This window comes from Emydura macquarii, unplaced genomic scaffold (assembly GCF_026122565.2).
Source record: "Emydura macquarii macquarii isolate MOO-44397 ecotype Brisbane River unplaced genomic scaffold, CSIRO-AGI_Emac_v2 contig_2422, whole genome shotgun sequence".
In the NCBI taxonomy this organism is placed as follows: Eukaryota; Metazoa; Chordata; order Testudines; family Chelidae; genus Emydura; species Emydura macquarii.
The window spans coordinates 35,461,328-35,488,523 of record NW_027132559.1 but is presented as its reverse complement, the minus strand read 5'-3'; the positions used below and the strand labels follow the sequence as shown (position 1 = coordinate 35,488,523).

At 40.2% G+C, this 27,196-nt stretch overlaps 1 protein-coding gene across 1 annotated transcript in view; it reads left to right on the top strand.

The window, feature by feature from the left end:
- ADAM22 (ADAM metallopeptidase domain 22) overlaps window positions 1–27,196 on the top strand; it is a 177,607-nt gene that overhangs the window by 54,679 nt on the left and 95,732 nt on the right. The window contains 1 exon segment of the mRNA XM_067562250.1: window positions 18,410–18,476. Within this exon segment, the coding sequence (XP_067418351.1) occupies window positions 18,410–18,476 (67 nt within the window).

Sequence of the window (27,196 nt, the reverse complement as noted above, 5' to 3'; positions counted from 1 at the left end):
TTCTCATTTCCTTTGCTGCAGATTAAGCCAATTACTTTTTGTCCTACTTTCAGTGGACGTGAAGAACAATTGATCACATCCTCTTTAGAACAACGCTTAACATATTTGAAGACTAGTTAGTGTCTTATTCAGTTAGCTAGTATATAATGAAACTATGCTATTCTTCTTCAAAGCTAGTGTCTTATTCAGGGTGTTTGGCTGGTGAGTCTTGCCCACATGCTCAGGGTTTAGCTGAACACCATATTTGGGGTTGGGAAGGCATTTTTCCCCATGGCAGATTGGCAGAGGCCCTGGGGGTTTCTCACCTTCCTGTATAGCACGGGGCACAGGTCACTTGCTGGTGGATTCTCTGTACCTTGAAGTCTTTAAATCATTATTTGAGGACTTTGATAATTCAGTCTTAGGTCAGGGGTCTATTACAGAAGTGGGTGGGTGAAGTTCTGTGGCCTGCATTGTGCAGGAGGTCAGACTAGATGATCATAATGGTCCCTTCTGATCTTATAGTCTGAGAGTCTATAAGAGATGGTGTAATTCTAGTTCTGCCATGTAGCTATTTGTAACAGATTTGTAGGAACTGTAGGAGCAGCCTTCTGCAGTGGCAAAATGTAAAAGTTAGGTAAAAGATGTTGCGAAACTTTTGAAATATGGTCTTTTAAAAAACATTGACCCAAAAATGTTTTTGAAAGTTTTGAAAATTTTCCCAATTCTCCTTTGCTGCCCCTATATCTCAACCATATCTAGGAGGTTGTGTGTATATAAGCACATATTTATAAACTTTTTGTCATTACTCTGTTAATTTTTTTCTAAAAGCTATATTATATTTTTTTTTGTTTGCTATATTTTGTACATTATTAGATGTACCCATTAACGTCCATTTGAGACTTATAAGCTGGATTCTTTTCAGTTACTTTGCAGGGTTGCTCATTGCAAATATGTTCCACAGCTCTAGCTGACTTGAATTTGAGATAAGGACTTTATTGTGTTGTGTCGGAAAGGAATAATTATTTACTGGTCTATGGTAGTAAAACATAGAATTGTTCCATATCCTTTCATAAATAAATTTCAGTAAGACAGATAAAATATGAATTTGTATCCTGGCTAAAATATAACTTAGTACTAGGGCTAAAGTGGTTGAACAGCAAACAATAATTGCCTGTTTTGAATTGTCTCCTGATGCTTTTCAACAAGTTATTTGTTCAGGCAAAATGACTAAGACACTATTTTGGTGAGTCTCTCTTATTTATGTGCCTTTGAAGACTTAGAAAATAGAATTGCTTGGGGGGGAACCCATTTCAGAAGAAAAGTCAATATGGTCTTTCTAGTTTGAATAAGGGGACTGATATTTGTACTTTGAATTAGGGCAAAACTAGTGAATTAAAACTGTACAGATGTAAGTGTAAAGTATGTGTACTAATGGTCCATTTCTTTCATGACAACGATGTTTATGAAATATAACTATGTGAGCCTTGGGAACTATTGACTTTACAGGACTTATGGTACTGAGTGATGCTTAGAAATATAGTCTGAAAAAGTTATATCAATAGATTGTGGGCAAAACCCCTTACATCCCAGAGTTATGCTGAGAGTGGATGGTGTTTATACTGGCACTTAGTGATCAGTGTGGATACCAGTGAGACACAATACACCCGATTTGCAGATCAATAAGGTTTAATGTGCAAGGTTTTTGATAGATATACTAGTTGAATACAAAACCTAAAATTAACTACAATATATCATACTCACTAAGCGTGGAGAGCTAAGCAGTTACTCAGAAGGCTGTATACAGGAATGGCTTCCTTCAGAGGTCCTGCCAGGGAGTCAGTGGCCTCTGGCCCGACTGACAGCACCTCCCATGGAGTTAGGTGTTGATGGAGTGTGCCCCTTTATCTAAATAGAAACTTCTTATACCCTTTCATAAGCAGCTTTCACCAAATTACCTCTCTACTCATTATCATATATTGTAATTACCTACATTGGGTTTTCACCCTTAACTACATTCCATTCTCACCATGATAATTGGGGTTGTCAAAACAACATCTGATGATAGGAGGGGCGGTGTAAAAGTATGCCCCATGGCAATTAAACAGTGTACACCCAGGCATTCAAGGATAACTTCTTGTTCCCATCACTGTTATCTGTGTTCAGCTAAAAGCAATACATGTTATGTATTTTGTCTTATGTGCCGTAATATGCAGAAACTGAGATATCTACAAGGTTACTTAGTAGTCCTATTCATCTCTGTCAACTGGAAGATGTCATGCTACAGGGGTCAGAATAGCCAAGCAAGCAATTGAAGCTATGCTAGGCCTGTAGGACTGTGCTCAAGCAACTCAAACTGTGCTGGGTCTCCAACAGATGGTAGAATGAAGAGTGCCAGTGAAATAGCTGCTAATTCTCCTAGTTTGTCTGAATCAGCAGGAGGATTTCAGAGTAGAGGGCTCATTTAGAAAGGAGCAGCGTGTGTGTGTCCCCTCAGCACATTGGTGGACCTGCCTATGCTGCCAAGGCAGCATCTTATACCCTCTTGAGGCCATGGTGTGCGCATATAGGCAGCCAGTAGCCAGCCCTTCAGTTTAGCGTTCTGTTGAGCACTGAACTGGAATCTTGCTTGCTGCTGAATGTGTGGCTCTGATATCATTTTGCCCACTAGTGCACCCAAGTAGCAAATCCCTGGTTTCCGTGTAAATGTCATCTTTAGTTTTGTTTGTTTTTCTGGAATGAGAATAAAAGGCATGCACGGTGTTAGGATCGTTTAAGGACACCGACCATACACACAATCTTAAATTGAACTGGTATGAGTGGTTTCTGTGTTTATCTCAAAGGGCTTGAGATTCTCCAAGGTGCTGAGTGCCCTCAACTTCTGCTGACTGACATGGGAGTTGAGACAGTCGATATCTTGGAGGATTGAAGTCTAAATTCTGTTCCTCTACAGTCTCTCCATCCTTGGTACAGCTCCTGCTTCTGGAGCAGCCTTTCTTCATCTCCGGCCTCTGACTCACATCGTTTCAAGTTGAAAATATGTTTCTTGTCGTGCTGTTGTCCTTAATGCCTCATTCATGGTGCTATTATATATTATTTAAGTCTGCAAATGTATTATTTAACTCTATAGAGCACTTCAGGTTTCTGAGTGGAAAGAAAGACGCAGTAGAAATCAGTGGGTAGCTTTGACGTCACTGCGAGTAGGATCAACCTCAGAGATGTATTTTTATTCTTAAAAAACAAAACAAAATATATTTTTTTCCCCACTACTTGGACATCTGGAATAAGATCTTCTGAGGCAAATGCACTGCAAAATCTGAGCAGTTTGCAAGTATTCCTGCAGTTAAATTTAGACTCCATTTAAAGAAGATACCAAATAAAAAAATGTTTGGACAATTTGTATGTCATTTTTCATTACTTCACCAAGGAAGGCTGCAGTACGCCTTTTTTCAAAGTGAAATTTGCTTTAAAAAATTTAAGTACATTACTTTGATCATGTGGGTGTAGACATTTTTCATCTATACATCAGAGAGATTGTGCCCTTAAATAAGGAGGAAGCCAGATGTGTTTTTTAAAAAAGGCTCTCTTAATCTTAGCTCTTTAAAATACTTAAAAAAAAAAAAAAAAGGAAAGCAAAGTAGTTCAGTATGTTGAATGAGGACAGGGATAACTACCAGGGCTGCTGGAACAATTTTTATAGTAGGGGTGCTGAGAACCATTGGACCAAACTGTAAACCCTGTATACAGTGGAAACTGCTTCAAGCCAGGGGGTGCAGTAGCACCCCTTGCACTCCTAATTCCAGCACCTATGACAACCACAGGGTCCTTTAGCAGGAAAAAGAGCAGAATTTTGCTCTATAGCTAAGTGCTGTAATTCTCAACGAGCATACAGAGCCTGGGTTTTAGGGGAACAGTACAGTAATATAGTAAGACACTAAATCTATCCACCATGCAATGTGTGTACCATCTGTCCAGTCAATCTGTGTCTCCTATGCACTCCCACCGAATGGGCTCCCATGAAGCTCATTTGTCTCTGCTGGGTTCTTCTCCACAACTGGACACATGTCCCAGTTTTGAACTTTGCACGTTTTGGATCTTTCCCATAATGCACTTTGGCCAAAATTTTCAAACTCAAGTGCATAACATTAGGCACCCGACATCCATATTTAGGCTCATAAATAAGAGAGGCTTGATTTCCAGAGCTGCTGCGCATTTAGAATATATGTTGTGGCAAAAACAACGAAAGTCCTGTAGCACTCTAAAGACTAACAAATTTAATTTCTGCAGGCATAAGCTTTCGTGGGCTGTAACCCATTTTGTCAGATGTAAGGAATAGAAATCAGATAGGAGGTATATATATACATATCCCACGCTGAATCAGTCTTTTACCTCTCCCCTCAGCATCTCTGTTCTAGAGTGTTCTGAGTGGGCCTTGGTTTGGGCCTGAAGAAAGTCCCTCTGATTCCCGGGGAGGCAGTGCACTGGTCAGTCGATAACTCCCAAAGCCTGGGGAAGAATCTTTTCTCAGGCTCCTTTGGTGGGGCTGTAAATGTGGTGATGTCACGCTGCAGGGTCAGTTCCATATCCACCCTTCCCCCAAGCTGGTGCCCGGGCTTTTTTTCTTTGCTGTTCTCCTTCTGGGGAGAATCTCTATCTCCTATCTTGGGGGAGTCTCTCCTACTGCTGCTGCTATAAGCCTTCTGGCAGCTTGTCTCTCTCTCCCCCCAGTCCCTAGTAGAGGCGGGGTTTTAATAGACCTGGAGTAGCCTTTGATTAGGCTCAGGTGCCTCTAATTTCCCTGCAGTAACCTCCCCCCTATCTGCAGGGAAAAGGGCCTTTAGCATTCTAGGGCTGACATACCTGCCCTCAAAACCCTTTTGTAGCCTTCCAGCCTGACTTTACCACAATGTTAATTACCTATGCTAAACAATCTGCTTCATCTTGCATTAACTAATAACTCCTGGTCAAGTCAATGAACACAATGAGTGCTCAGCACCTCTGGAAATCCCGACATCTTATTTTGGTATCCAAGTTGGCATTTTCATTCCTATCTGCAAGCACCTGAGTTTGAATACATCAGCTTTGGTCTCTTGGGAGAAGATGGCAAGATGCCAGTTGGGAATCTAGAGAGCATATCCTTCAGAACACATTCTTAGGGCATCTGAGGTGTCCCAGGCATCACGTTATCTGTTCTTATGCTCTACTTCCCTAGCAGTCATCTTCATCTCATCATAACATTGATCTGCAACCCACACAGCTGGAAAAAGGAAAAGATTTTTATTCCCAGTAAGGCTTTTGTTAGATTTAATGTCTTCAAACAGCTATTTGCTATCAGCAGAATAAAAGCAGTTTTAGATGACCCGGCCCCTTCCCACGCATTGTTAACTGTGTGCAGTTGTTATGGGGAAATTCAGTAGACTGCTGGGGAAATGTGCACCAATTCACATTTTTATGAATTAAAATACAGCTACATTCATTTTCATGTTGGTTCTGACCACCCAATACTAAGGCAAAATCCTGAAAGCTTTAGAAACATGGGTAAACTTTACTCATGGGAGCACATCCAGTTCCTGCAATGGCAGGTTTGAGCCATTTGAGCCAACTGTAAGTGTGGTTCTCTTTATTTTATTTTAATTTTAATTTTTTTTTTTTTTTTTTTTTTTTTTGTGAATGAGAATAAAATGGGCATTCTCGTTAGGTATGTATCTAACCCAAGGAGGAAACTATTATCTTCATGCTTTTTTCTCCCTTTCATTTTAAAAAAATTAAATCAAAATCATTAGCATCACTGGAGTTTGTGTTATTTTAATTTTACAGTTCAGCTTAGCATCAAATTCTTATAAATAATGTACAGCTTTTTGAAGGTCTTTCCTTGTTCTGAAAGTCGCAATCGTCTCTCCTGTGCTTGACTGTCAACTGTGTTACACTACAGAACCACTACATCCAGATTAGTTCAATTTTTTTATTATAAATTGTAGCACATGGTAAATTAGAAGGGATTATTTTTAGAAACATAAATCCTTTAGAAATATTGAGGGAGATTCCAAATATATGTAGTAATGAGAATATGTGTGATACAGTTACATGGTGAAGAGGATAATAAAATGTTCAAGGACTTGTGCTCTTGTCAAGTTGTAAATAATTGGGGAGTAAATTGCAGTTAATTGCAGGAATTAATGTTTGCGTAAACAACTCTCACCCGCCCTTAGAACTGATTAGCAGTGATGTGCTAGAGAAGACCTTTAGGGGTTCCAAGGCGAGCCCTTTGTTTAAATTCTGTCACCAAAATGAGGGAAGAGGTGGGATGATTTCCTTACCTCTAACAGATTGCCTTCCCATCTCTCCGCCACACATGTACCCCTGGGACACATGGTTTATCACAGGGTAAAGGCAAGGTAAGGAATCTGTGGGGCTTCCTTGTTAAAACTCAGGCAGCACATCCGATTCAATGCAAAGAAATCTGAAAATCTGAAGTTAAGTTTCTTGTTAGAAACCTTGGGTCATATTCTGGAGTTCATACTCAGCACTCACTGAAGCACAGCTTTAACATCAACTGTACAGTCTGTGATCAGATATCAGTCACACCCATAACTGTCTGCATTTGGTCAGAACCCTTATAGATTCATTTATATTGCAGATGTCCATTGTTCCAATATCAGACTTTGTCATCCAGCTGGTTTTCCAACTCCTGGTCAACATATGCTTCTGGACAGGGAGCTTCCATGGGCAGATTGCACTGTGGCTAGGTGAAAGGGGTGTGATGCCAGAAATGAAGTGGTATTTTGTTCCCAGCACACCGTCTCTTTCACCTAGACATGGTGGCACATTGCACCTACAGAAGTCCCTGTGCAGAGCTGCAGCGCAAATGGAGCTATACAGAAATTAAAAGGAGAGGATTGTGAGAAGTAGTACTTGATGCTGTCAGTGATACCATCATTCCCTCCCCACAGACTCATATAGCGGCACAATATAATGCAAAAGCAGCTGTGTCCTTTGCCCACCGTTTGATGTGCATGTAGAGTATTTTTTTTATTAATGGATATATGGTGCATGAATGATCATGTAATGAAAGACTCTGTTGTAATGTTTATGAACAAGGAGGCAGCTATGAGGCTGCTGTGGAAAAATTAGCTCTAAGCAGAGTTATCTGAGGAGAATTTAGTTCTCAGTTACTTAGAAGAAATACCCACTTGTGCCTTCCGAGAGTAAAATGAAGCATATTGCCAAACTCCAGGATTTGTTGATAGAGGATGATAGGACACATTAAGAATCAAACCAAATCCTACATATTCAATTTTGGAGGTGGTTGCATCTTTTAACTCTTTTCCTACAAGATAAATTGTGTAATGTCATTGGAAATGAGATAGTGCTGAAGGAAATGGAATGGTAGTAAATTCTGAGTGAAAATGCACTTTTGAGAAATGATGACCAGAAGTAGTGGGCTGAAGCATGGAGGAAGATCCTTTTATATGTTGAAGAGGAATACTGGATTGTGTCTTGAAAACCAAATTTGAATGTAGACAGTGATTATGAGGAATAAGGACAGACTATGAATGCTAATTCCAATGAATTGTTTTATGATGAAAAGAAAATCTTAATCTATTACAGAATTGAGCCACAGTTGCCTGCAAAAGACACTATTTCACCTACAGATTGAGACATTCCTGGGAGGAAAATGGAGGTGCCTATTCAGATTCTAGGGAATATGAAAATTAAGCACCATGGAAAGAATAATGTACTTTGCAGTCCAATGGCAATCAACTTTGACTCCCATAATTTTTTTAACCTAGGATACACTTCAGTGCTCCTGCTATATCAATATTTGAGTTTGTAATGCCTTGCGTTTTAAAATATAAACTAGTGCTCATGTAGATAAGTTGAAAAATTACAGATGCTTATTGTGGAATAGGGCTGAATAAGATGTACTAAATTCTGTAAATATGTATTCGAACAATTGTACATTGAAGTAAATACATGTGTAACATTCAGGAAAATGCAGCTCAGTACACCTTTCTGAGTCAAGGAAGATAATGTTCCACACATACTGGTATACGGGCCCCTATTTTCTAATCTTGAGAATTCTACAAAATAGAGTTCTTCAAACAAGGCAATGGGTTAGTTCTAATTTAGGACTACATTCAGTACATGCCAAGAAAACATGAATGTGATAAAGGAAATACTAAACAGAATGGAGGAAATAGAGAGATGAATGATGGAGAAAATGAAAGTCGGGAATAAAAGAGTGTAAAAGACACGAGCTGTGGAAGCAAGAAAAGACATACAATTGTGTTTTATTTATTCATTTGTATATGTTTTATAGCATTTCTCAGGCAAATGCCCCTCAGGGGTGTGTGTGGGAGGGGGGAGTGGATTTCAACAGCATGGCTTCAGTCACATCAGAGTCCCCATCAGAGCTATTTCAGTGGGCCAGCAACAAGGCCGAAGATTTTGTGTGCTACCTTCTCTGCCCCAAACTCTGTGCCATGTTAACTGGGTTTCTGAAAAAAAAGCTAACATGCCCAGACCAGTGATCAAATTCTGCCCTCCTTTGTACTGCTCTAAACACCAAGTAACCCCAGAGAAGTCAGTAGTACTCTTACGTATGGCAGTGTAAACAAGTGCAGAATTCGGCTCTGCTCTGAGTCTTATTTTGGGAGTGAAGAATCATAAGGCTAGCGGATATAGATGGCCTTTTAATCTGAAGGTTAGGGAGAAGACCTGTAATGTTCTCCAGCTATAACCAAGATAAAAGGGGGATACATTCTAATTCCCCACGGATTTGAGTTGTTTTCACCACTAAACCTTGTGAGCGTCAAATCAGCTCAAACTTTAACCCATGCGGGAATGGAGAATAAGTAATAAATACTGTATTTGTACTGGTAGATCCTCTTGACATGTGGGCTACCAGTGGAGCATTGTTAGAACTGTTTTATGGAGATTGCTTTTAGGCATATGTGATTTGGTTAATGAGCCATGTATTTTTTTAAAAATTATGTGCCACAATAAAAGGTAATTGTTTTCTCAGTGACTGACTTAGGTTAAAATGAAAACTTTTAAAATACCAAATAAAAATATTCAGGGTACCCTAAAAGGGGAAAAAAAAGGTGACAGTGATTAGTACCTATCTGCCAGCAGTAAACCCATAGGGAGACTAGCAAATCTGCCAGTCGCCTAGAATGTCAAACTATTTGCCCGTTCGGTAAGCCATCCAGATTCCAAACAGTACAAAAAAGACCAAGGAGTCATAATTTTCTGGCATTTGTCCTTTTGGATGCTAGCTATTTTGGTGTACGTGCTATGTGTTAAATCAAGATTGATAGCTTTATACTGGGGCACTGTGGTTATATTCTGGATTCTGTGGTTAAATAATTAGTGTTCTCTGTTTCTAGCTCCTTTGGATTATAGGTTAAACAACTGGTATCCCTGTCAGTTTGCTCATTCATTTTTAAGATCGGCTATGGCCTTTTATTTCTTCTTTCAGTTTTTTAAATAATTTTGTGATATCTCTAAACCGGAGATTCTGTGACAGTTTCTGGCTGCACTCTGCTGTGGTTTGCTCCTTCAAGCAACACCCTTTCCCATCTGTCTTATGCATGTTTTAAGTTGAACAAGTTGAGGGTTTGTTTGCACTGTGGCAGACTCCCCTGACAAATACCATGTGTAGGAACAACAACTTCGTCCTGAAAGAACGCACTACAGTGTTACAACAGATGCACTTTGCTTCAGTTTGTTTCGTAAGTAGTGTTCCCCTCCTTTCTTGTCCAATGTTGCATACATTTTGCTTTATATGAATATTTTTTCTCCACAAGGATGACAGTACTTATAAGTCCATTTGTTTCATCTCATTTCTGAACACTTCTAATATTCACCTGGAAAAAATACTTTTATTAGGTTGACATTAGTAATGATAAGTGTCTGAATAACTGGAATGATTATATAGTTTTTCAATTCATGTATGTCAAGAACAACAATTTTTTATTTGAAGAATACACAATGTCCAAGAAAATACATGGTAATTTTTTTCTTTGACTTCATGGTGATTAGTGCATAGGATCTAGTATGGTATGTATTTTAGCTGGCAGTGCTGTTAAGAGCACCTAAAACTTTCCATTATAAGACCCTGTTTTCCAGGGTGGTTTATAATATATCCAAACTTTAACTGTTCAGGCTGAATTTTTCCATGCTGGGTTTTTGTCTCAGGCTGAATTATTTTGGAAAAGTTTGAGCTAAAACAATCGAGCTGTTTCTGAGAATGAGATGAGGGGAAAATAAATTGTTTTACTCATTTACAAAATGTTTTACAATAGTTTTGTTGAGAAGATCTATAGCAGAGGTTCCCAAGCTGTGGGGTGAGGCCTCCCTAGGAGGGCGTGGAGGAATGATGGGGGGCAGTAGCTCTATGGTGTGGGGGTTGGAAAGGAGCAGAGAACGAAGGAGCCAGGGGGAGGATGAATAGTAACAGAGCAGGAGAGGGGCAAGAGCCGGGAGATTGGGAGTGGATAGGAGGAGAAGGGGATAGAGACAGAACTGAGATGCAGGGGGTTAGAGCGGGACAGAGTCATGCTCATGGCCTGGAGACAGAAGGGTTTATAACCACTGTGAAACCTTAATTCATCCCCCTTGTGTGTATGCATTATGATGCTATCTTTAATGACTTGATCACATGCTAGTTTTTCCATAGGAGGGACAGAACTCTGAGAATGAGTCAGGGTCATGTAGGGAATGAGGCTGATGTCTGTAGAACTCCATCTCATTTGTTGTGGAAGTTGGAAGGTGTGTAGCGAATGAGCAGAGGATTGCAGGAAGAGAAAAGACGGTCTTGTGGTTGAGGCAGTTGGATGTTGCCCTGGAGAACCGGATTACTTCTGTCTCTGCCACAGAGTTCCTGTATGTTGGTGGGCAAGCCACACAAACCAAAACGTGCAGTTTGCCACTAATTGTGTGTTCCTCATTATCTGGGTGCTCAGTGTGAGTGAGTGAGACACCTAGAGTCTGATTTGCAAAAGTGCTGAGCACTAACAGCTGCAACTGAAGTCAATAGGAGCTGTACTTTGAACATACAAACTGCTATATAATGCTAAATACTCTGACAAATCAGGCCCTAGGTATCTGAAGTGGGGCACCCAAAATTAGTGCACATTTGACATTTTTGGCTTTAATCTGTCTGTGCCTCAGTCTCTATCTGTGATGATAATAATACCACTTACTCTTACATAGATGTTGTGTAGATCAATTTGTTAATATTTGTGAAGTTCTCAGATCTGATCGGGAGAGCACCATAGAAATGCCAGGGGAAATGAATAATTTTGTATTCAGTACTGGGTTTGTATAGTGTGTAATTAAAAAAGGTCTGTGGCCACACATTGTATGAAGAAGATGAAAAGAAATATTGAATTACTACCCATTTACTGAGTGAGGCAGGGGTTTGGCGGTAAACAGAGTGTGTGATCATTTAATTAAAGGTTGCATCATCATGGATATGCACAAGGGGGCCAAATGAAGGTTGCTTGTGCAACCTTGAGTCTGGCGTTTCCTAACTTTTAAGTGTTTGACTTTGCAACCTTAATGATCTTTTAACATAGTGTTTTTGGATGTGATTTCATATACAGCAGTTTGGTACAGTACCTTAATCTGAAATTATTTTGATTCATGAGAGGCAATTGGCACCAAATGTTGACAAGTGCTACTGTACTAAAGTAGATAAATATACAACCATTTTAACAATGGAGATTTGGGTTTAAAAGTGCCGTAGGTCACAGCTGAAATAAGCTTGATTCAGGAAAATGTTTTCCACACCACAAAACCATAAGAAGACTGGTAGCTACTACTATCATAAGAAAAGGCATATTAAAGGCTAGGATTGTGCTGCATTAGGAAAGCTGTGTGGGAAACATGTCTAGCATCTGCCTGCTTGCTGCTTTCCTCCCACCAGTATTTTTAATTTGCCATTTTCTCAAATACTAAAATTAATTATATTCACCCAAACTTTAAAGGAAACCCCCCCAACATTGACACGTGGATAGAATGGCATTGATAAAGCTGTCTTCACTTTGTAGTTGAGGTGCAAATACAGTCTAAAAATATCTGCTCATTTTAATAGGCTTTCTTCAGAAATTTTGGTAGAAAATGAAAATGCATGAAGTTATACTTGTGTAAATTATTCATAAACAAAAAAAGCATGAAGCTTTATTGATGCTTGTGTTGCCATTGCTACTGTACTGCAAATTAGGAGAAAGGCAACAACAGAGTACATGTACTTTACCCAGGCTGTTTTAATCTTTCTAGAGCTTGTCTACATGGTAAGTTACTATTTGGCAAACCAGGGCCTGAATCTACAGTGCATCCCCTGTGGACATTGCTCCAGCACAGTGAAAGTCCTAGGTGTTGTATAGTAAGCTGCACCCCAGAACTTTCACTGTGCTGTAGCAGAGTCTACAGAGAACGTTACTGAGTGTGCGGCAAGTTGGCGCAATGTGGATTCACACCCTGGGTTGCTAGGGAGTAACTTTGCCATGTAGTCAAGTCCTTAGTCTTTGGATCATGAAAGTTAGAGCATGAAAAATCCTATTTCATCACCTTTCCAATGAAGGTTGATACCTAAAAGCATCTTCAGCCCTTTATTTTTATTCTAGTTTCTAAAGTATTTGTATTCCAGTTTGAGAGCATCCCCAGCAGCAGTGCCTTCTGTTGGTTACTGCAAAGACTCTGCACGAGATGATGCAGATCCATTGTGTTGGAAGTAGATGGAGTCTGTTATGGTATGAAGGAGGCTGTAGTTCCAATCCTTGTGTCAGCAGAAAAAATAACTACTGTATTGTGTTTGTGCAACTTGCAGCATTGATTCCACAAAGGATCTTTCTAGTATAAGTATCATTTGAAATGGTTAATAACACTTTAAGCAGCTTTGAAACCATTATTCTTGCTTTTATTGTGTTGGAAACTATATTTAGATTTCATAAAAGCCAATAGTTAAAATAAAAATGGTGAGTATATTAAAGCCAGTCAATGACTAGATCTTTTCTCTCTGTACCTACAGTACATGATGCATCTGAACAGCAGACAAGTGTTTACAAAACAGCTGGGCACCGCGTGTGAACAGTCAGGCTTGAACTTGAACTCAGAGCTGTTTTTTGATGGAGCATTGAAAGTGCTGCTACTTTTGTGTATGCTTTTCTTGCTGCTTTTGCAAAATGAAGAGGCGAGGGAGTACTTGGGATTACCTTCCCTTTTCCCCTATCCAAAAAAGGTTTGCTTTTAGTAGCAGAAGCAGAAAGAAGCAGGACCAGAGTATTTGGAAAGAGAAGAGCAGTTTTAAGTTCTACGTGTGTGAACGTACAGGTAATTTTCAGACTGCCTTTACATTCCTCTCACAATGGCACTGTACACATCTCCAAGAGATGCCTCAAAACAGTAGTGCTCCCCCTACAGCCCTGTCCTGCACTTCCTGCTACCTCAGTGAAGTAGAACTGTTTCTTCTTTCAGGCTAATCTCCCTAGATGCCCATTTGGCTAAATGAATAGCTATATCCATTAAATTAAGTCGCAACTGAAAAAACAAATTTAGTAATTGTGAAGAGGGGATATGGAGAAAACTTTACAGGTATAAAGTGATAAATAGATGTTCTCACTGGAGTTTGGAGTTAGCTAATCCTTCCTGAACAGCAGGGAGGAATGAGGGATGAGGGGCAAGCGGAAGATTGGGTGGGTGGGCTTATAAAATGAGCATAAGGATGAATGCTCCAGCCAGTCAGATGCAGGAATTTGCCATCTAAGTGGCTTTTCAGAAGCAGTCATTCTGCAAATCACTGGTTTTTATTGATTCATGGCTGATACCGAAACCACACTAACACAGCAGACCTGCAAATCAGTAACTGTATCATCCTTGTGTTCTGATTGTCTGGGATGGTTTAATTTCAGATTTCTCATAGAGAAAAACTTCGATTGCTCTTCCCTCTTGCTTTGTCTCCCCATATTGGGCCCTTGAGTCAAGGCAATAATCAACCCACCTTTTCACTGTTATCTTTCCTGATGCCCTGAATCTCTGCACCCTGAGCCCTTCTCAGAAAATCATCCCCTATATACATTCCTTCAGTAGCCGTAGGAAAATTACTTTTTAATCACCTCTTCCAGAGCACACCCCTACTTATTATTGGCATGCTGCCTGTTTCACAGTGCTGAAAATGCCTTTTTACAATAATCTTCTCCTGTTGGAAACAGACTCTCTCTTATGTTCCTCATTTTTTTTGAACTCAGTCGTCTTTGATACAATTGATTATGATTGCGGCCTTCTTGATTACCCGGTACAGTTAGATGGAATCACAACCATTTTTTTCACTAAGTTACATGTTTACTTTTTTATTCACTGCTTTTTGTGACAGGCAGTATACACTCCTCTTGCATAAACCTTTCCACTATGGTGTTCTGAAGGGTTCAGTCCTCAAACCAATCTCTTCACTTTGGATTATCATTACCATGCAGGTGATACTGAAGTCTTTATCTCTTTCATTCTTTTGGATCTTTCATCATTTTCTCCTTGGCTGAACATTCTCAACATCTATTTTTTTGTAACTTAACTCGAATCCAACATGTCCAGATAGCTATCTATTAATCTGGTATGAAGAGTATTTCAACCAAAACTCCACCACCTTCCTTTTAATAAAGCTGCTCAGTTCAAATCTCCTATCTGATCCTGTTGTCAGGAATGTGTTTGACTTCAAGCTAAACTCTCATGAAAGTATTTCACTGAATTTTTAGGAACACATAGTGGAGGACTGTGGAAAGGGATGAACCTTAAGAAAGACAGAGAAAAGACAGAAGAAAAAGTGATGAGACAGAAGAAAAAATTAACAAAAATGTTCCACAAGGTACAGTGGAAAAGGGCAACAATATCAGATACAGTAAATTCAATCATTCTCATCTATAACATTGATGCATCACATGCAGACACAATACTGCATTTTAGGATTATGATTCTGAGCTCAATTTTGCTTCCCACATCACTGAGGTTTGGAATTCTGTATAGTTGTCCTATGTAGAAACAATCTATACTCTCATAATTTTTGTTCATGCATTCAGGTCCAGTCATCTGGAATGCTGTAATTCCATTGTTTATGTTCTCCCTAAATCTCAACTCCTCAGGCTTCAGTTTGTTCAAAATCCAGTTTTCTACTGCACCTGGAAAAGGAAACACATCTCTTCCACCCTCAGAAATATTCCCTGCCTTCTTATCCATTCTAGAACCAAGTACAAATCTCCCTCTTAGTCTTCAAGATCTATGGATTTATTTCCTCTTCTTTCCAGTCTGATTGTTTTATATTCTCCTTTCTTTTCTCTATGATCTTCATTCCAAACTTAGTTCTGACCCACCTCCTTCTCTACAGCAGATTCTTCTCCCTTGTACTCTGCACCCACTTTATATCCAATTCATTGACTGTTTTATTTTTCACATCCCAACTATTCTCTGTGGACTCCTATTCCTTGGCTCAATTCAGAAAAGCCATGTATGCACATGCTTACGCCCATACCTATTCAAGACAGCTCTGAAGCACATTCTTATGTGCTGTCCTGAATAAGGGCACTTTCTTGAATTGGGATCCCTCTCTAGCACTCAAATCTCATTCCCTGAGCTTTCTAGTTTCCTTGCGTTCTATCACTGGGATTTCTCGACTAGGGAGGGTAGCAGAAATCTGACCTCTTAATGCTGCAAACTGTTCAGGGCAGGGACTCCATCTGTGTTTTGTAAAACACCATACCAATTTCTTGGTCCATATGGGACCACTGATATGGCTTGAAGTTAAAATAGTGCTAAAAGATGGTGGTATTGTAAACAGATGGTGGTTAGACTGTTCTATTTGAGTACATTTTTAAAATGACCATTTTCCCTTCTTGTAGTTTTTATTAGAAACAGAGACTCCAAAAACAGATTTGTTGGCATTATTGTAATTGCTTTCTCATTGTCAAAGTCATAGTTCACATGTGTTTTTTGTGAAGCATTTTTTTTTGGCACTTAACATATGGCAATTTTTGCTCACTCCTTTTCGAGGAGTTTATCTCACTGATTGAGCTTATAGTTCTGAACACATTATATCCCAGCCTGTTCAGTTTATGCCCATAGGTGTTTTGTCCTGATGATTTTCTCTCTCCTTAGCAAATGTGAGATTTTTTTATTGTCTGTTGTTGCATTTCAGAGGCAGGTTTTCTTTTATAACAGCTGTATGGTTAACAAATATTTAAACCAGCAGAAATGGATTTTAAGGGGTGGGGGTGTCTCTCAACCAAACTGTTTCTATTGCAACACTACTGTATAGATAAAGGACAATGTGATTTATTCCTGCTGAAATGCAAATTATTTTATTGCCAATTGCTCATTACCATATGCTGCCTAGGCAATTATTAATTTCATTGGCATTGCCTAGGAATTTACACTGTATGTTTTTTGACATAACTATTTTATTTTAGCAAAAGCTATATACGTCACTGGGATTGAAGGTGAAATTAGAACTCCGTCTGTTGGTGTTTTGTGATATTTTCCATGAACTGTGCTATAATTAACAATAAAGATATTATCATAAGGCATTCTTTGTGGGGAATTATGTTTATAAACAAAACACTCATGCACGTAATTAAGAGATTTATTATAGTGGTACAATTAGGAGGCAGGCAAGTCATGTTGATGTCTTCTGTAAAGGCCACAATACTCTTGTCAGTTTAAAAATAATAATACTGTCACCGCCCACTATCACTCCCCCTTCTCCTCCCAGAAAGCTTCCCACACATCCTCCAATTTATAACATTGCTTGCTCTCAGCATGTTTTTTGTTATCTGCCTACTTAGACTATACACTCTGTGGGGAAAGGACCGTATCATGTTCTGAATGTCGTGCAGCACACAGCTCTCTGGGGACTTCAGTAACGCTGATACAATTGTAACTTCAGTGGAGTTGCACAGGAGTAATTGAGGGTAGAGTTTGTGCTCTTGATTATGGTGATTCTTTTAGTAACACAGTGAAAGGATAAACTATTGCTAGACAAAACAGCCTGCAAGTGGTGAGAAATACTATATATTACTTTAGCAGGGCATGGATTATAAACGTATCTTAAAAGAGACCATTTCTCCCAAAAGATTCGAATCAAGAAGGGATGTAGTCAGAAACCATCATCTAGGCCTTAGAACTTTCCACAGGTGGCTGATTTGCATGCATAAAATCATGACAAGGTGGCAGACGGCTGGGATCAAGAAAGCAAGAGACCTTGTAAAGAGGCAACTCCATAGGGGGCTCCTGGATCCTAGGTCACTCGTGAGGTACTAAGTGCACTATCTGACTCTTACTCCAATGTCTGCTTTGTATTTGTGTTTATGTTCTTTAATCTACTGAGCACTGTGCAATAATTAGAAGTTAATGGCAAAATTCCCATTGACTAGGCCAGCATTTCTCCCTTGAAATTTTGCTTAGCAATGTCCCTACGGACATTTGGCTCAATCATATGGAGAAAAGCCTTAGAACTCCTGGAGAAAGTGAGCGTGAATAAATGGCTCAGAGAGAGATCCACCACAAAGGTCTGAGGCTGAGGGCTTGTCTACACTTACCTCGGATATTCGGCGGCAGTTGACCAGAGTTACGCAAACTACGCAAAAAACTTGCGTAACTCCCGTCGACTTCTCTGCTTCTGTTCTTCACTGCACTGACTTTGCTGCCGTCAGTGTAGACATAGCTTGACACTCTGTCAGCTACCAACACATCAGTATAAAAGCATGGTCTATCTCAGTGGAATCACCAAAGGCAGCCAGGATAGCCGGACCTTATCCTGGCTGGAATCCCCTGTGCATTATAAACTTACCCACTGCTTTAGACTGATCCTGAGTTCAGCTTTATGGTGCACATAGGTATTATGAGTTTTTTTTTCTTGGCACTGCACCATTACTTTTTTAGGGGTCTGCTGAAGGCAGATGCCATTTTTTGTTCAATTCAAAAGCAATCTGTAATAGAGGTATCTTGTAGGGTGTTCTTTAAAGGAGGGCTTGCTTTTGTTCTTTAGTTTTTTCATGATGTAAACTAGAAAAATCAATCAGATTTGAAAGTATATGCCCTTTATATATGGAAAAATGTAATAACCTTTACATGTCAGTTTTGCCTATTCACTCTTAGACATCAACAGTTTCCCTGGTCTTTCTGTCATCAGTGACTAGTTTCTGAAGCATTGAATCAAAAAATTGCCTAGCCTGTGTTACCTTTTAGTATTAGAAAATAAATCTGTTACACACAGTATGCAACTCCACTGCTGTAATTCTTTCAGTGAGTTTTGGGAGCACGTCAGGGAAGTTATCCTGCAGTTTTTGTGCTTTTCAAATGTAAATGTTTAATCAACCCTAGCTGAGATGTAGTGCAAAAGTGCAAGTACTCTATGCTCATGGTTTCTTTTCTGTTGTTGCAGTGATCTGCTGTCTTCAGACTATCTCGAGAGGCATATCGAGCATGGAGGAAAGACGGTGGAAGTTAAAGTAAGAGTTTGTTTGGGGTTATGAAGCTTTCCCCCGAGTTTTTAAATGTTCTCTTTTAATATTTAATGAATGTTCCCTGATTTCCCTGTAACCAGTGAATTCTGATTTTAAGGTGCATCATTCCGAAGAGTCAGACAAGTTTTGTATCATCTAATTTTTAAGCTTTTTTTAAAAATTTCACATTACATAAATATTTGTGAAAAAATTCTATGCATGAGAAATATATATGCTATAGTTCTTTCTACTTTCCTTTGTTCTAATAGGGATGGGCTGAAGAAAGTGCTGCCTTATGGTATACATTACATAAGCTTACTAAAAGGCCAGGATTGCTGTTTTTATGGGTTTCCTCATATATTTGAGGGTAGTAAGTTATATTGGATGGTAGTTCCAAATATCTAGCCATCTTGAAATAGCAGGTTCCATTTGTAGAAGGTTTGCTGAGATGCCTATGAAATGTTAACTGTTATAGTTGTCTCCTAAGAAACATGTCATTGTGGGTCCTTTTTGCAGAATGTTAGTTTCTGTTCTGTCTCTCAGTGTTTATATTCATTCAGTGAAAGTCAGCCTGATGTTCCACTCTGTCTCTCTGATTACACCAGCTGTATTTGCAAAATATTCTTGTCCACTGATGGTATGTATGTTTGTACTTAACATGAGATTTTACAAAACCATCTATAATTTCAGAAAGAATAAAGTTAAATCGTTATTCAGATACATTTTCTCCGACTTGCTGTGAAAGTGTCTTCTGGCTGCATAGACATCATCTCATAGAAGTATGGCAATAAAATCAATGCAGGCCATACACAGCATGTATCGCATTGGGAGTGGCTTACAATAGTAGCTCTTTTTAAAGGACACTGTCAAGTCAAATGTGGCCCAAAATTTAGGTTTTGTAAAAAAACAAACTCTGAACTGGAGATTACTTAAATCCACAAACAATTAAATGTTCCCTTACATTGACAGGAAAAGCAGGAATGGGAAAAGCAAAAATTTGATCAATTGAACGCACAAAAAGTTATTTGTGTTCTTCAGCTACTTAATAATCAGCTTATAACTGCCTAGAATTTGCAAATGTACTATATACTTTTGGTTCCAGAGTTTATACTTGTGCATTGCCAAATTGAATGAACACACACACGCAAGTTCATTTACATTGTAAAGATCATTTTCACAGTGAGCCTGTGCTATACTGTACAGTCAAGAAATCTGACTCAAATCCAGATTTTGACTCAAAGCAGAAATAGATGGTAACAGCTGTAGTTAATAAGAAAAAAATGTTAATGCATTTCTCTGTGTTAGGAAATATATACAAACTGGCAAACTTAAACATTTTTTGGCTGCCAATAAGGCCTGCTTTACCAAATTAGGGATCAGTTCTGCATCCCCCTCTCATGAGCAATCTTTCCTCAAGTGAGTAGTATCTTTGAAGTCAATGGGACTACTCAGGCAAATAAGGACTTCTTGCATGAGCAAGAGGTAGCAGGATTGGGCCTGTAAGGCAGGGTTACTAATTTTTTTCGTACTGTGGACAGCATCCTAACAGAGAGCATCTCATGAGCCACCCCTCCCATTTGTGATCATACGGATTGCTTCCCTTCCATTTGCAACTGCGCACCATCTCTGCAGCATCTTCAGCAATTGTTTTCCATGGGCTAGATTGGCACCTTGAAATCTGCTCTGAGTGGGGAGCAGCACATTGTTGCAATATCCCAGGAGCAGAGAACAGACTGGTTGTGAATCAGAGAATCACAGTTTTGTCCCTTCTTCCCCCTTGGTGAGTGTATGGAAAAATAACCTGCACCAGCCCTTTTCTTGGTGTGTCCTACTTCCCTTTCCACCTCTTGCCATGTCCCACACCCCTCCACTCCCGACCGGGGGAGTAATTGCCTTGGGGATGCTGCTCTTCACTCCGTATTGTGACCTGTAGTGTGGCTCATGATGACACCCACTGAAAAGTAATAGGAACATTTTAAATGACGTTTTTTAGCTTGTTTTACTACTGTTTAATATCTGGAAGCAAGGGGGAGACCCCATCTGATGGCCACACATTTCAAAAGAGCTCATCATCCACAATTCGTGCCAGAGTCTCAAAAAAACAACTCAGCTCCCATTTAGGCATCAAAATAAGTGGCTAGATTTTCAGGATGTCAGTGCTTAGCACTCTTCAAAATCTGGCTGTCGTTTCAGTGCCTCAATAGGAACCAAGCACTTCTGAAAAAATGTGGCCCCAATTTGGTGTGCTGAGCACTTGAAAATCTGATTGTTGCCTCTTGCAAAAATCTGGCCCCACATAACCAGCAAGCTGTTGGTTCATAAATCACAGTTTGTGAAACACTTCCTTAAAATACTGAAAGAGCAAGAAGCAAAGAAAAAGTCCAGAAATGTTTATTATGCATATGAGAATCTGGGCTTTGTTTGTAGTTCAAACAGACTCCTTACAGGATGATGATTCAATACCTTAAAATTGTGTGCTTATTGTTTTACTGTGTCATAAAATCCTCTTACCTGGGTGCCTGTTCTAAGAATAAACCAGTCAAAACATGGACAACAACAGACATAAAGGATCATACAAACTACTTAAATACTTGGTAAAAAAAATAAAAAGTTACTGAAAAGGCCAGCCTTGCAACAAAAATAAATTACATAACAAAGAGCACATTGCTACGTGCCATTTCCTAAACTACCCAGCTCCATTTCTGAGAGCTGTCAGTTACATAATGAGGAGACTAAGTCTGGAGTACATTAAAGGCCAAATCCTGCTTTCCTGCTGTAAATGTGGAAGGCCCGGAGCACATCAAAGCTGCCATGGTCTGACTGTGTGAGAGGAGGGGGCATGCTGTGGAGCTCCTACTCCTCTTGGGGAAAACACTGCTAGTTGGTGGAGCCAATAGCAGTGCCAGAAGGGAGAAGAATAGATATTTCAGGAAGGAGACCCCATCTGTTCCTTCTACAGGAAGCTCTATCTCTATCATTGGTTCCCCTTCCCCTGTGATGAGAGAGGATAGAGGAGATTCCCCCCGCACCACCTCTTTTCTGACTAGGAGGGGGTGACAGGGAAAAAAAATACCTCACTCTTCATTGTCAGCTCCCTCCCATTGCTGGGGCAGTTGGATGAGAAAACAGAGGTCTAGCCAGATTGCAAAGGCAACAAAATGGCCCTGTCAACTTCCTCTCCGTACCTGGCTCTCCACAATGTAGTGAGGATAGTCCTGTTTTAAAATATTTTAAAAAATGTTTTTTATTAACACTGAAGTGCTTTTTCTAGCTTCGTCTTTCCCCTACATCACATAGCACAGTGTAAGTAGCAGATATTGCCACTGCTGTCATCATCAATATGGGAAACAGATGGACGCACTAATGCACTATGGGAATGCAGCTGTCTACACAGTCATTGTTTAACAATGTTACAAACACGGACATGCCAAGGGAGTGGACAGGTGCTTGCTTTAGCTCATGTTTGCTGTAGAATTGGTCAGAACAGCTATGATCCCTCAACCAAAATTTCCTTTTCTGAAGAAAATATTCTGGTTTTCTGTCATTGCTTACAATGTTTTGGAAATGGGGGTGGGAGTGAGGGGAAAGAAACATCTATAGTTCAAGGATCCAGTTGCTAAGAAATGAAGGGCTTTTTAATGACAGGCACCTCCATTTAACACATCCTTTTGTAATAAGAGAGGGTTAATTCTAATTTAATTGTTGGACAATTAATTAGTATTTGTGGAGCACTTTGAAGATGAGCAGCACTATACTCTGTAATTGAGAAGTGCCAGAATGTCACTCTATGAGGCAGGCAAGCACACCTCCTTGTGATCTGCGGCTACTGCTTTGACAAACTCTAGGTGTGCAGGACCTTCAATGTTGTTGTAATAGAAGTCAGCAATGTGAAATATATATATAAAAAGAAACAAATTGTTAAGTTGGTTTTTGTTTTTTGTGGGTTTTTTTGTTTTGCCTGCATGTTAGATCAGATTTCCTTACCGGCAGCAAAATTTCACTATCATCCTGAACTCCGTAGAGAGGCAAAGAGAATAATCAGTTAACAAGAAGCAAAAAAACCCCCTCATGCGTTACCTTTTCCTGCTTGTGTCAGTTCAGATCCTTCCAAGTTGCAAGCACACAAATGCTCAACTTGCATACCCTTTACATCACTGCAGTATATATCTCTGTGTCCTTTTATCTCTTTTTAGGTTATCATTGTGTCATTGAGGCTGTCACTAAGATGAAAGGCAAAGTACAGCTTGCAGTGCTGAGTAATCTACGCCATGGGATTTTTCTTCCTTAGACTGAACAGTTTATAGCTATTCAGTGACATTTTCTTTTATCAAATATTTTCATTTTTTCTCATTTCTCCACATTAGAGCCATATGCATTCTTCTCATCATTCTAACAGAACTATCATGTGGATCTCCAAAAGTTCTTGGATAATAGTTCTGAGTCAATTAAGCACAGATATAGTGTCCAAATTAGAGATATTATATAGGTAGATTATATGTACATTTTTAGATAGAATGATTAATTGTAACCACAGGGCAGTTTCTGTTTATTTCTCAGATAATCCGGTACACCACAACATAAGCAAGTTGTAAACATGGTGTACATATCTTATACAAAACCAACCAACCCACTAAGCCACCCTGTGGCCAGTGTTTGAACTGATATCTAAAGCCATATTTAGGCACTTAATTAAGGACTTGATCCTACACCATTGAAGTCAGTGGGAGCTTTGCCACTAAGGCTATATCTACACAGCAAAGAAAAACTTAGCAGTGCCAGCTGACCTGGGTTCGTGGGGCTCAGGCTGTGTGACTGTTTCATTTCTGTATTGACTTCCAGGCTTAGGCTAATGCCCAACTTTCTGGGACCCTCCCACCTCGCAGGCCCTAGAGCCCAGGCTTCAGCCCAAGCTCCAAGGCAAAGTCAGCTGGCACAGGCAAGCCGCATGTGTCTAGTTGCCATGTAGACAGACCCTTAATTGTTCAGGATCATGTTCTGTCTCTTAAAATAGCTTGATTTGCAAAGGTTGCTAAGTACCTGTAGCTCCCATTGACTTCAGTGGGATCTGGGGGCAGTCAGCACCTCTCAAATACGCCTGGTCTACACTACATAGGTTGATGTAAGTTGTGCACGCGTCTACACTTAAATTTGTCTTCCACCCATGTAAGCTCTCTATTACCCCAACAAAATAATACCACTCCCCCAGCAGCGTTGAGCTATGGTTGATGTAATGAGGTCAACACAGCGTGAATGTAAACACTGCATTAGGTATGTTGACCCTAATGATCCTCCAGCAGCTGTCCCACAATCCCAACACTGACTGCTCTGGTCACAGTTGTGAACTCCATTGCCCAAGGCTCATGGAGACTAGAAGGCCCTCATCTGCCTTTTCAAGCTCTGTGAATTTCTGAAATGCCTTTTCCTGATTGTCATGCTTGGCAAACACACCTTGCAGCTCCCATTGTTGTGTGCAACTGCCCAACTGACCATGTTGTCTACATGCTCCAGACATGCTCTGGTTGGGAGTAGATAGGAGATATTGGATCTCCTGGGGCTGGTGGGAGAAGAAGCTATGCAAGCACAGCTACAGACCAGCCCTAGAAACATGGACACCTACGAGCAGATTGCATGGCAGATGCAGTAGAAGGGATATGACAGGGATCAGCAGCAGCTGTGTGAAAGGAAAAGAACTGCAGCAGGCATATCAGAAGGTGAGGGAAGCCAACAGTTGATCTGGTGCCCAGCTGCAGAACTGCCACTTTTACAAAGTGGTGCATGCCATACTTGGCAGAGAACCCACCCCCACCTCCACACAACATCCTGGATGCCTCAGAGGAGCCCGAGTCAAGGCTCTTGCTGTGAACAGCAAGGACAAGGTGGCGGAAGTGGAGGAAGATGGGGGATATACAAGGGGAGGGTCCAGCTATGCCATGAGCCAGAACCTGTTTGAGACTCCATTGCAGTCCAGTCAGTCCCGGCAATCGAGCATGGATCAGCCGAATGCAGGGGAAGCAAATTTGGGTAAGTTTATTTCTCATTACAGTGGTGCCCCCAACTTAGCAGACAGTTATCAACTTTTCATTAATTTATTAGTACTAGAAGAGATAGCAGTACAACAAAGAGAGGTAGCAATATTATCTGCTTTTCATACTCCTATAGAGTTAGATGGGATGGGCCCTGTGGAGCTGTTTGTTTATGTACACAAGGACATCCCTTGAATTCTTCCAAGACATCGCGATGAAGCTTTCATAGAGGTACTCTGCAGCCCTCTCCTGAAGGTTTCTAGGGATGGCAGCCTCATTTCTTTCTCCACAGCAGGACACTTTTCCATGCCAGTTGGCAATAACTTTGGCAGGCTCCATTGCAGTAAACAGAATAGCAGCATATGCTCTCTGTGCCTTTGTTTGCCTCAGAAGTGAAATATCAGCTAAAATCACCACCATCTGTGCCAGTATTCAGTGCCATTACTCAGTGTTTCATGCAACTGAGCAATTCCCTCCTCATTTCCCTCACCTTTGGTGGCCCATATACACCATGGCTGGAGCTGTCAGGGGTGCTGTGCACAAGCACTCCAACGCAGAAGTGTCAATAAGTGTGTCTTGTTTAACACTTTAGGGGAACAAGGGAGGGGAGTGCTCAATCTTAACTTTCACTTTCTGTTGTGAGTAACTGACAACAGTACCTCTGTGTGTTTTATCTGTAGCTGCTGACATTATGGCCTGTAGGGATTCCCCCTCCACACCCGTGGAAAAACTGAGTCTGATAAGGAGGAGAAAGATGGGGACTCGGAATGACATATTCAGTGGATCCTGCAAGCCGGTGCTGCATCAGACCGTGAACAGAGGGCTTGGAGCATGAATATTGTCGACTCTATGGAGAAAGAAAGAACAGACAGGAGAAAAACCAAGGAGTCAGAGAGGGAGATGCACCAGGACATAATGGGACTTGTCCGGCAACAAACACAGATGCTGCAATCTCTTGTGGACCTACAGGTTCAACAATCCTGGGCTCACCTCCATGGAGAAGTCCAGTATAGCCCTTCCCTACAGACCATCCTCAAAATTACATGTGGCATCAGGAGCTGCATCCCTACCCCTGCTTCTCCACACTGGGGGATATTAAGGACAACCACAGTTTCACATAGAATCATAGAAGTGTAGGACTGGAAGGGACCTCGAGAGATTATCTAATCCAATGCCCTGCACTTATGGCAAGACCAAGCATTATCTAGACCATCCCTGACAGGTGTTTATCTAACCTGCTTTTAACAACCTCCTGTGATGGAGATTCCACAGCTTCCCCAAGCAATTTATTCCAGTGCTTAACTACCCTGACATTCAGGAAGTTTTTCCAAATGTCCAATTTAAACCACCCTTGCTGCTATGCTCAGTCTTCTCTTCTCCAGACTAAACAAACCCAGTTTTTTCACTCTTCCCTCATAGGTCATGTTTTCTAGACCTTTAATCGTTTTTGTTGCTCTTCTCTGGACTTTCTCCAATTTGTCCACATCTTTCCTGAAATGTGGCTCCCAGAACTGGACACGATATTCCAGTTAAGGCCTAAACACTATGGAGTAGAGCGGAAGAATTACTTCTTGTCTCTAGTTATAACACTTCAGTTAATACATCCCAGAATGATGTTTGCTTATTTTTGCAACAAGGTTACACTGTTGACTCATATTTAGCTTGTGACCCCCAGACCCTTTTCTGCAGTGCTTGTTCTTAGTCAGTCATTTCCCATTTTGTACAACTGATTGTTCCTTCCTAAGCAGAATACTTTGCATGTGTCTTTACTGAATTTCATCCTGTTTACTTCAGACTATTTCTCCAGATCATTTTGAATTTTAATCCTATCCTCTAAAGCACTTGTAACCCCTCCGAGCTTAATGTCATTCACAAATTTTTATAAGTGTACTCTCTATGCCATTATCTAAATAATTGATGAAGATATTGAACAGAACTGGACCCAGAACTGATGCCTGCGGGACCCTCCCTCCCCCAGCACTCACTATGCCCTTCCAACTTGACTGTGAACCACTGATAACTATTCTCTGGGAATGGTTTTCCAGCCAGTTATGCACCCAGTGTATAGCAGCTCCATCTAGGTAGTTTGTTTATGAGAAGCTCATGTGAAACAGTATCAAAAGTCTTATTAAAGTCAAGCTATACAACATCTACTATTCCCCTCCATCCACAAGGCTTGTTACCCTGTCAAAGAAAACTATCAGGTTGGTCTGACATGATTTGTTCTTGAAAAATCCATGATGACTGTTACTTATCACCTTCTTATCTTCTACTATTTGCAAATTGATTGCTTAATTATTTGCTCCATTATTTTTTCGGATACTGAAGTTAAGCTGACTGGCCTCAATTCCCCAGGTTGTCTTTATTTCCCTTTTTATAGATTGGCACTATATTTGCCCTTTTCCAGTCCTCTGGGATTTCCCCCATCTTCCATGACTTTTCAAAGATAATTGCTAATGTCACAGATCTCCTCTGTCAGCTCTTTGACTGTTCTAGGATGTATTTCATCAGGCCCTTGAAGACAGCTAATTGTCTAAGTAATTTTTAACTTGTTCTTTCCCTATTTTAGCCTCACATCCTATCTCATTTTCACTGGCATTCACGATGTTAGATGTCCAATCGCTATTAACCTTTTAGGTGAAAACAAACAAAAATCATTTAGCACTTCTGCCATTTCCATATTTTCTATTATTCTCTCCCTGC